Here is a 10,305-nt window from a genome sequence, read left to right as displayed (position 1 = left end):
GGGGTGTTGGAGGGGGTGGGAATTAAATACAAGTTTTCCAAGTTGGGGCTTACATTCACCAAGGGATCACAGGTTATACTATTACTATTATAATAATAGGTTATACTATTACTTTATGGAGGGTCCCGGAACTTTAACTTGCACTCATTTTACAGAAAGTCTGAAATGCTATACAAGTTAAAGTAACAATAATAATTAAAAAAAAAATCTCTCCTTGTCCATTTTACAATGGACCTGGATTGCAGCTGGAGCTACAAGTGCAAATATTTGAAACTAGTTCCCAGGATGGGATTTGCCTTCTAGTCTTCATCTTTGGGCCACAGAGCCAAGTTCAATTTCAAGCATTGCTTTACATTAATAATTTTTGATTAAATTAATAAATTTTGATTAAAAAGACGAGCTTTCAACGCGTTCATTTATGTATTTGCGTTTATACAAGGGCAACCCCCACTGCCTGGCAAGCACTGGTGAGACTGAAAGCAGTTGACCCAATGTCTTTTCCTTGATCAGTTATTACTAAACAGCATACATGTGCCTAACTGTGTAGTGTTAATTTAAAACTAACTCATATGACGGATAACCAAGAAACAGGCAATCAAATGGCTTTCCCTTTAATTTCCACTTCCAGACTGAAAAGAAACAAGTAGCTACAGACAAAAAGGTTTTTGTATTTAGATACCATTTAATGCAGTGATTATCAACCAGGGTGTTGATGCACATGGGGGCGTCACGAGATCCTTTGAAGGGTGCTGTGCAATTTTAGCAGAGTTGGGTGTAGAAACATCTACATGATTCACAAGATAAACTCAGACGTTTCAAACAGGAATCCACAATGTTAAAACCATTCGGACCTGTTGTGGTCCGAGTTTTTTTTCCAACTGAAGAATTACTCTAGTACTTTTTCATAGTCAAGAATAGAGCGAGAGGTAAAGAGCTGGCATTTTCCAAGGTGTGCTTTTTGAGTCTAATGGGGGGCTGGTGTGAATTTCAAAAGGTTGAGAACCACTGGCTTAATACAGCAAATAGGGCTGTTTTCTAAAAGGTATCTCATCTGTAAGTAGAGCACAGTGTTAAGCTTCAAAATATTCTTGCAATGCTAACACACAAGATGCATCCATGTTTATTACAGCTCCCTGTATCCCACAGTGAATTTTTAGATGCATTCTATAACTGAATTCACAGCACTTATCTGTAATGCTCTAGGCATACAGCTTATTTAAATATATAAATTAAGTTTTAAACTCTTTCCTGGAAACTTGAAAATATATATTTCCACTTTTCTCAGTCTTTCCATTAGATAAATTGATTCTCTTCCCTTATTTCTGCTAATTTTATATGTATTTCCTTTTTCCACATACCACCATCCTACACACCACCATGAAAACAAGCAGTTCTAGTTTCAAAGTGTTATTAGCTAACTGCTGGCTTACTTATTACTTATCCAAGTGTTTCACATTATAAAATTATCTTGCAAACTTAGGTTTACTTTTTTAAAAGTAAATAGTTACTTGACGCAGAAAAATCTTACACGTTACAACAGATTTCAAACTACTGAGATGTTTATCTTTCCTTACCACGCACAGTAGACTTCTATCTACCCTTACTCTTAAGAGTATCCTGAAATAACAGTATATATTTCCATGTAATTACATATATATGCATATCCAAATTTATTATACACATATAGACATTATATATAGCTATTCTTCATTCTCCTACCATGAATTTTAAAACAAGCATTCAAAATGTGTATGTTACAAGAAACTTTTTAATGAGAAAATGTAATGGTCCATTGCTACATGTACCAGCTGTTTAAAGATTGTACGGAGCAGCTTTATCAAGAACCTCAAAACACTTTTAAAGTTTAAAAGCAAAACCAAGACAAAAAATCAAATCTTGCTACTTATTTATTTCACATTTTGTTGTAGCAAAGTGTCCCTTGTGAACAATTGATTTCAGTCCACTTTGCCCTCTTCCCTTTAGTGTTATATATTATATTTATACAATTTACAAAAAAACTGGCAATGTATGAGGTTGTATATAATCAGACAGCTCATCTGGTCCTTGGAGAATATAATTTCATATACAGTAATTAGAAAATAAAAACAGCACAAACTAAATGTACCAAGTAGTACGTATTAAAATAATTAATTACCACAGTAATTGAAAATCCCTGATCTTTATTTCTAACACAGCCGGATTAAATAGAGGCTACTCCATAGCCTCTGGAATTTCTCTGTCATCCACAATAAGAGTATGAATGATTCCTTCCCTTCGCTTTCCACTACTAACAGCCTTAATGTAACAATCGTGATCACCAACGCTGAAGTGAGTTTCTGTTCCATCTTCTACAAATTCACCCTGGGATAAAGGAGACAGTATGTCACAGAAAAGCACTAGTATGTTTATTAACAAAATGCTGCATAATAGCCTGATTTTCAGAAGCACTGAACACACACAGGTCTAACAGGTAGAAACCTCACATGATGTACTTGGTAGCTGAAAAGCTGAGACAAGTGGTAAGTATAAAACTAAAACTTCCCAGCTACGGTTTGCTTTGCCAGGAATGCTGAGCATGCAGATTTTTTTTTCAAATGAATTGAAATCTGGTCAAGGATTTAAATGAGCAGTATCACTGACATGTTCACTGCAATTCAAAACTTGTGCGCCTAGTTCAGCCTTAGTGTACCAGCTGAAATCTGTGAGGTTGCACTGGTTTACACCATGGCTAATTCTGAACATAAGTCAATTCAGAGGACCTGGAAAAGGACCTGCAGTTTTAAGGCCCGTCTTAACAGTTTAGTGATTCTTAACTAGAGTACTGCAGCTCCGGATCTCCCTTCGTGACCGCTCCTCCCTTGCCTATTACCCAGCCTCTCTGTAAGGAGACAAGCCACACATTCTGCCCTGCACAGCTGATCCTTCCCTCCCCGCACCACCCAGCTCATGTAAAATGAGCCAAGACAAAACTGGCATCCGTAGCAGGGACGTGCAGGGAGTGGATCGCGGCTCTGCCCCGGGCCCTAGCCCCACACTGTCACCTCCCTGTGATCCTCACCCTGGCCACCCATCCTGCTCCCTGCCTGCCCACTGCCCCATCCCATCCACCCTGCATGCTGTGGTCCCAGGCCAGCCACCATAGATATCCACCTGTCCTCTCTGTCCACTGCCTCCAGTGTTGGGTGCAGGACAAATGGGGCTGAACAGGATCAACTGGGACACCCCCTTACCCCCCAGCACCGGGTGGTGTAAACAGCCGTGACAGGAGGCTGAGTCAGCACCACACCATATGGCCTTCACCAACTTGCCAAAACTCCTTAAGTGGCCCTCCAGCCTCCAAAACTGCCCACCCCTGATCTGTGTTATATTGAACCTCATGCCTTACTTGACAATCAGTTACTGCTAATCCAGGAAGACTGAAATGAGTAGGCTCTATGATCCATATCAGACCCTGGACCATTTAGTCTGTGTCCCCAACTCTTCCTCTACAAAACACTTTAATGAAAAAACAGCAAACAGGTAACTTCATCTCTCACCGTCTGAATTACGTATTTCACCTCTAGAAAACAAAAGTCACTTTATCAGGAAACTATTTGTCCTAGACCACATGTATTTTAGTGGTCTAACTGTAAGAAATGTCTGTTTCAACTGATAAACCAGAATACGCATCTAAAATGAATGCCTTTAAAGTTACCACATACCACTGTTTCCATTTTTTTACCGTTGCACCAGACATCCATAGTGTCCTTCTCTGTAAAAATGGGAGAAAGACAGAACAAGAATGACATGCTTCTTTATAAAATAGCAAGATTTAAAAATCCCAAATGTTTTGCCAGTGTTTAATTATAACTCAGAAATTATCCAGATCAATTATAATGCCTGGATTACAACATTACTCTTCATAAAAAGAGGGTGTAGGTTTACCACCATCAGGGTCAAGCCACGTTGTAGAATAAAGCCATATTTTTGCTCGTCTATGACCTTTGGCTATAAAACTTGGCTTCATCTGAATACTGTCTGATGTATTCTGAAGGAAAATATTTCTGTTGAATTGTTTAACTTTTTTCTTCAGTTGCTGGTCATTAAATAAAGTAACACGTTCTAAAATTAAGATTGTTACCCGACTCAAAACCAGCTTCAATACCCTCACTTTTCAGACTCTTAAATCATCTGGAAAAAAATGTACCATGTCCATTAGAAAAAAAGAGAGGTATTAAAAAAGGAGTAATTAGTAACTGTTGTTTGTTGTTAAGCACGGTTATGATCATCCTACCCAACACCACCTCCCAGGTGCTTCCATTATAGGATTCACATTGAGACTGGCCTTCTCTGGGAGGGGCCAGATCTTGCTCGTTTTATTTATGCTGTTTAAATAAAAAAGGACTAGATATGGGATTAAGATGACCCCTTACTCAAATTCTTTTCTATCCTCATCCTATTCAAGCCTGGTGCGGTTTCTGACATTAAGGTACATGCTAATTTAAATCACATGAAAAGGCACAATTTGACCTTGGGAAAACGCAATATTTACCAAACAGTTATTTTGAAAAACAGGCAAACTTAGGATAACACAGTCATCACCTTCAGTTAAGAGTTCCTGCATGCTGACTAATGAATCCTAAGGCCAAATAACTAGCTAACAAGCAGGTATTAACATGCTCCAATGATAGGTGCGGCTTAAAATTGTAGATAGTTTAAAATAATCTGCATTTCTATAACTAGCACCCTTTAGGGGAAGGGTACCACCAAAGCATCTTCTCTGGTTCCTTTCACCATGGTACTCAAATGCCTCCCAATCTGTTTTCTCACAAAATTCTTGTACATAGGGAAGTGATATCAACTCCATTTTACTGGCAGGAAGCCAGGGCACAGAAATACTAATAGCCAGATTTGTAAAGTTAAGCAAACAGGGATTTTTCAAAAATGCCAAGAAATCTCAGTACAAAAGAATGTGGCCAAGGCTGAAAAGGAAGTCTGACATACTGGAGACTCCAACTCAGATCTGCCCAAGGCAAGGTTAGCCACTAGACTATCTTTTCCGTTAATGCAAAAACACTTATAAAACATACATAAGATTATATAAAGCCAGTAATATGGACCGATTCAATACTTACCTAAAACAACTCTACAGTCCATACCATCCAAGCTTAATACCCAGGTATTTGTTGTTTTTGACCTATTCTCCATATATTTCTTGAGGCTCTTGCCATCGATCTCCAAGGTGTACTCATAAGCAAAGCCACTCACTGCATCAATGTTAATGGTTGCCTTTGCTTTTGCTGCTCCAACAGTAAATGTTTCTTTACCTACTAATTTGAACATCCATTCTTTTCTTATTTCTTCCTGAGGAATAAGAGAAGAGAAAAATACGGTTAAAAAACCCTGAACATTTTAATTTCAGTGTCAGGAAGGAGGATAAAACATTGAACCAGAATTTGAGTGTGGGCCCAGAACTTGAAAAATGTAATTAATTGAAAAAAATAATACTTTGTATTGATATCTGTGAACAAAAGCACTGTATCAAGTCCATTTACAAACATTATGCATGTCTTATAGCAATGTACTGCTGATTTAACAGGAAAATAATTTTTCATTTGATCAACTTTATGTTACAAATGTAAAAAGTCTCCCTTCTGCTTATTATTATGTTTAGCTGCTGCTGAGCCTCCCAGAGGTATTCTGGGTACCATGACAGGGTCAGAGTCCGTCCCACCAAAATAAAATGCTCACAAACAAAATGTAAAAAAATAAAATAAAAAAAATACAAATTTAATAATGAAGTACAAAGAAAATGTAAATGACAAAACAGTACAGATAAAGCATATCAAGCAAATTATTATTTATAAAAATGTTCATTAACCCCAAAACTATCAGACTTATTAAATAAATCTCCTAAATCCTAAAGTCAAAAAAGCCTCTAAGAAGTGGTTAGCCTGTCATGGTAAAAGGACTTCTTACCTACATTTTAGAAACTTATTTTCAAAAAGCACTAATCAGGTATATGGGCAGGTAGGCAATTCAACAAGAACCATGCATGATTCAAGACTGAAGAGTGAAAATTCTGAGGTGGACCCAGATTGTTATACTATATTGCCCATCTAAATAACAAAAGCTTTTACTAAATAAGGCTAAAAATATAAAAATGTTTTTAAGAGACTGTACTCTAATTAATATTAATATGCCTATTTCTATTCCCTCTTTAATCCACATTTCTATTCCCTAAAGCCACATTTTCGTTAAAAACCAGGTCTAACTAATAGCACAAAACTGCTAAATATGATCTGAACAAACTTTTGTCTGCTTCTTTTCACCTGTGCTGGGTTGCTAACCCAAGACAATTTTTTAAATTTTATTTATTTTTTTACTGACAAGCCGCAAACCTGTTACTGACAACCAAACTATTTTACTGACAAAATGCAAATGTAACCCTACTGCGAGGCACTGGACAAGTGGGAGGTTCGCATTTTGGGTTTAACACCAACCATAGTAAAAAGGTTTGGTTATCAGTAAAAAGTTTGCAGTTTAGTAGAAAGAAAAAAAAATATTGGGCGGGCAACCCTATTTGACTGCAGCACTGGTTTTAGATTCATAGATTGTAGAGTCGGAAGGGACCACAATGGATCATCATGTCCGACCCCCTGCCCCTGGCAGGAAAGAGGACCGAGGTCAGGTGACCCCAGCCAGGTGACTATCTAGCTTCTTCTTGAAGACCTCCAAGTTAGGTGATAGCACCACCTCTCTTGGAAGCCCATTCCAGATCCTAGCCACCCTTACCGTGAAAAATTTCTTCCCAATATCTAACCTAAACCCACTCTCAACTAGTTTACACCCGTTATTCCTAGTCACTCCCTGGGGCACCTTAGTAAACAGCACTTCCCCTATTCCCCGTTAATCTCCCCTAATAAATTTATAGGCGGCCACAAGATCTCCCCTCAGCTGTCTCTTGTGAAGGCTGAAGAGATTCAGCTCTCTCAACCTCCCCCCGTAGGGTCTATCACGAAGGCCACTAATCATGCAAGTGGCCCTCTTCTGGACCCTCTCGAGATTTTTCGCATCTCTCTTGAAGTGTGGCGCCCAAAACTAGACATAGTACTCCAACTGCAGCCTGACCAGTGCCGCATAGAGGGGGAGCATCACCTCCTTTGATCTATTAGTCATGCACCTGCTAATGCACGACAAGGTGTGATTGGCCTTGTTGATGGCCTCGTTACACTGCCGGCTCATGTTCATCTTGGAGTCAACTATGACTCCAAGATCCCTCTCTGCCTCCGAGCTGCTGAGAAGGACACTCCCCAACCTATAGGGGTACTGGGGCCTATCCAGGTCAGCCTGAATCTGCTCCCTGCCCTCCAGTATACTAACTCTGCCCCATAACTTGGTATCATCAGCGAACTTGGAGACAGTGCTCTCCACGCCCTCGTCCAAATTGCTGATGAAGATATTAAATAATATTGGTCCAAGGACCGAACCCCGCGGGACCCCACTGCCCACCTCCCTCCAGGCTGAGAAGGAATCATCCACCACCACTCTCTGGGTGCGGTCCTTAAGTCAGTTGGCCACCCACCTGACCATGTAGGCGTCCACTCCACAGTCTGCTAGCTTCCCAATGAGGATAGGGTGTGAAACTGTGTCGAAGGCCTTCCTGAAGTCCAGGAAGATGACATCAGCCTTGGCTCCCACGTCCAGGCAGCGTGTGACCTGGTCATAGAAGGCTACAAGGTTTGTCAGGCAGGATCTACCTGTGACAAACCTGTGCTGGTTTCCCCTCAGCATCGTTTCCCCTGCTGGGCCTGCATAAATGTGTTCGTTGATTATTTTCTCTAGCATTTTCCCAGGAATAGAGGTAAAAATGCTAGGGAAAATAATACAGTGGTACTCTCTACCCCAGGGGTCTTCTACTCATCCCCATATCCTGAAGCCCTCTACTGTACCCCACACCATGCTGCCTCCCAACCCATATCCCAGATGGTCCCACCCTCTTGCTGGTACATAACCCCAAAGGATTACTGTCTGCCAACCTGCCACATCCTAGTGTTACAGGCAGGGACACGGAGCAGCAGCACATGATGGGGGAGAAAGAGGGAGAGCTACAGGCTACAAAATCTTGAGGGAATACTTCCTATATGGTGCTACACTCCCACTCAAAAGCCAGGTAGCTCTGCTCAGCTCTCTTTGTCCCCGAACACTTGCCTCTGATGAGGGATCTTCAATCAAGGTCCAGTTTACAGATGGCTCAAGTTTTTGTTTTGTTTTGTGGGGATTTTTTTGTTTTGGTTTTTTGTTTTTTGTTTTACAAACCTTATAGAGGCGTTTTTATGCTCTGTCTGTAAATTTATGGACAGCTGGCAACTTTGCACCTGTGGTTCTGCTTTCTACAATTCTTCTAACCTTTGAAATACTCTGGCTTGCTCATTTCCTTTGCCTCCTCTTCTTACCTAAATTTTGGTTGAACAAATGATATACCATATTGCCATTAAGCATCTTAGTGTAACCAATGTAGACTATGATAAACCTTAAGTCACACTTATATAAATATTTAATTTTGCATATACACATAATTTACCTTTCCATCTACATACACAACACGTTTCCCTGATGTGGTTCCATGTTCAAATTCGATCTTGTGAACACCATCACTTAGAGCTACTTCCCATACAGCCACCAGATCACTCATTTTCTCCAGCTGGCCGTAGTGAGACCTGGGGGAAATAACAGATTGACAATTTTAAATTTGTATTATTAAAGTGCTATACGTTTTATTTAAAGTTTTGTTATTTCAGGTCAAGCCATGCAAAATAATAATCATACATGGCAAAAAGTATGGAACAGATTAAATATAAAAAATCAGAACGGAACAAATACAAAAAAATGATGCAATAATCAGTAGCAAGTATGGTAGAAAATAGGCAAACATATTTAGTTCGACAAAGATTCTACACATACCTATCCCTTTAAATGCTAAAAACTTCTGTTAACTAGTAGTAATCCTGCTATAAACCTGTACATTATTTCTTGACAGCTGCTACCCCACAGCAGCAGTGGGACTGGTCCACTACAATCAGGTTTTCCTAAGATTCAAACATAGTTTGGATTACCACTAGTACTACTATTGTAAGTCTTTTTAGTCTATAAAAAAAGATGTAGCCCTACTTGTCTTATAAATGCTAGGAATATGTATCACTCAAAAATGCAACGAAATGAGAAGAAACGGTATTCAGAAGATACATAATTTGTGTGTACTATTCCCTATTTAAAAGGCAATAACCTGTAGAACAGTGGATCTGATCATGAACAACCATTAAAATGGCAAATTTAGGTATTTTTTCAGACCTGATGCTATAGTAACTAAATTAATTCTTCAATCCAATTGCCAGAAGGGAAAAAATAATAAAGCAGCAAACAGTTCCATCTTATTTAAGAATTATGCTTTCTTATTTATTTTGGGTTCACATTCTGTAGATGCATTCCATAAAAATGCACTAAGCCTTCACAGATCTTAACATGTGATACATAATGGATGTAACATAGGTGAGGACCTTCCTGTTAAAACAGAACAATGGAAAATATAAGTAATTCAGATCTACCAAAAATGCATAATTTCACTGAATTTACATTTGCAATCTATATCAACAGTTTATATGCTGACTCCTGATCATTTCTTTGATAAAATACCTTTTGATTAACTTGTGATCAGAAGATCACAAGTGTACCATGACCAAAAAGCCCAAAACAAGCTGAAATCTTGATACCCCTAAATTTGGGAATAGTTAAGCTCTGGATCCAAAATTTGCAACCCACGTCTCAGCAGAATATATAAATGTAACGAAAATACTCAAGGTGTCCAAACACACAATATACACCCCAGGGAATTATGCCATTATGCGCCCACGTAATTTGGTGTGTAAAATGTATGCCTGTGTATAATCACATAATATCGCATAATTCCCTGGGGCGTAGCTGGTGAGTGGGGAGGGGAGCTCCTGCCTGCAGGAAAGCGGGGTGGGCTGCGAGCCCCACGTGCTGGCATGAAACCAGCTGAGCCTGCCCTGAAGGTGCACACCAGCAGGCTGGAACGGGCCAGCTCCATGCCGCCACATTCAGCCTCCGGGATTCACTGGAGCCATGCAACACTGGGGATTCGCTTGCTGCAGCCAGGAGTTCCCCAAGGACCCGCCAGTAGCAGGGAATGCTGACAGGGTGTATGTGGCAGTGGAGGTTGTGCATGGCGGGGGTGCGGGTGGAGACTGTGCATGGGGGAGGCATGTGACAGCAGGGGCTGTGCATGGGTCCCTGTGTGGCAGTGGG

General features: G+C 40.0%; 1 protein-coding gene across 5 annotated transcripts in view; it reads right to left on the bottom strand.

Annotated features, from left to right (window-relative positions):
* Nucleotides 1-1,889: 1,889 nt before the first annotated feature.
* FAIM (Fas apoptotic inhibitory molecule) overlaps nt 1,890-10,305 on the bottom strand; it is a 12,642-nt gene continuing 4,226 nt past the window's right edge. For 3 of the 5 annotated variants that reach the window (XM_025196948.1, XM_025196946.1, XM_025196947.1), the window contains 4 exons: nt 8,564-8,699; nt 5,115-5,343; nt 3,702-3,751; nt 2,212-2,361 (listed from right to left, as the gene is read on the bottom strand). In XM_025196948.1, the coding sequence (XP_025052733.1) occupies nt 2,212-2,361; nt 3,702-3,751; nt 5,115-5,343; nt 8,564-8,674 (540 nt within the window). In that variant the 5' untranslated portion in view covers nt 8,675-8,699. Of the gene's footprint in view, nt 2,362-3,385; nt 3,496-3,701; nt 3,752-5,114; nt 5,344-8,563; nt 8,700-10,305 lie in introns of all 5 variants that reach the window. The other 2 variants (XR_003092647.1, XM_006017903.3) reach the window with 2 other exon arrangements.

Source organism: Alligator sinensis, unplaced genomic scaffold, assembly GCF_000455745.1.
Source record: "Alligator sinensis unplaced genomic scaffold, ASM45574v1 scaffold4_1, whole genome shotgun sequence".
Classification (NCBI taxonomy): Eukaryota; Metazoa; Chordata; order Crocodylia; family Alligatoridae; genus Alligator; species Alligator sinensis.
The sequence above is the reverse complement of the archived record's forward strand: the minus strand, read 5'-3'. Positions and strand labels throughout refer to the sequence as shown.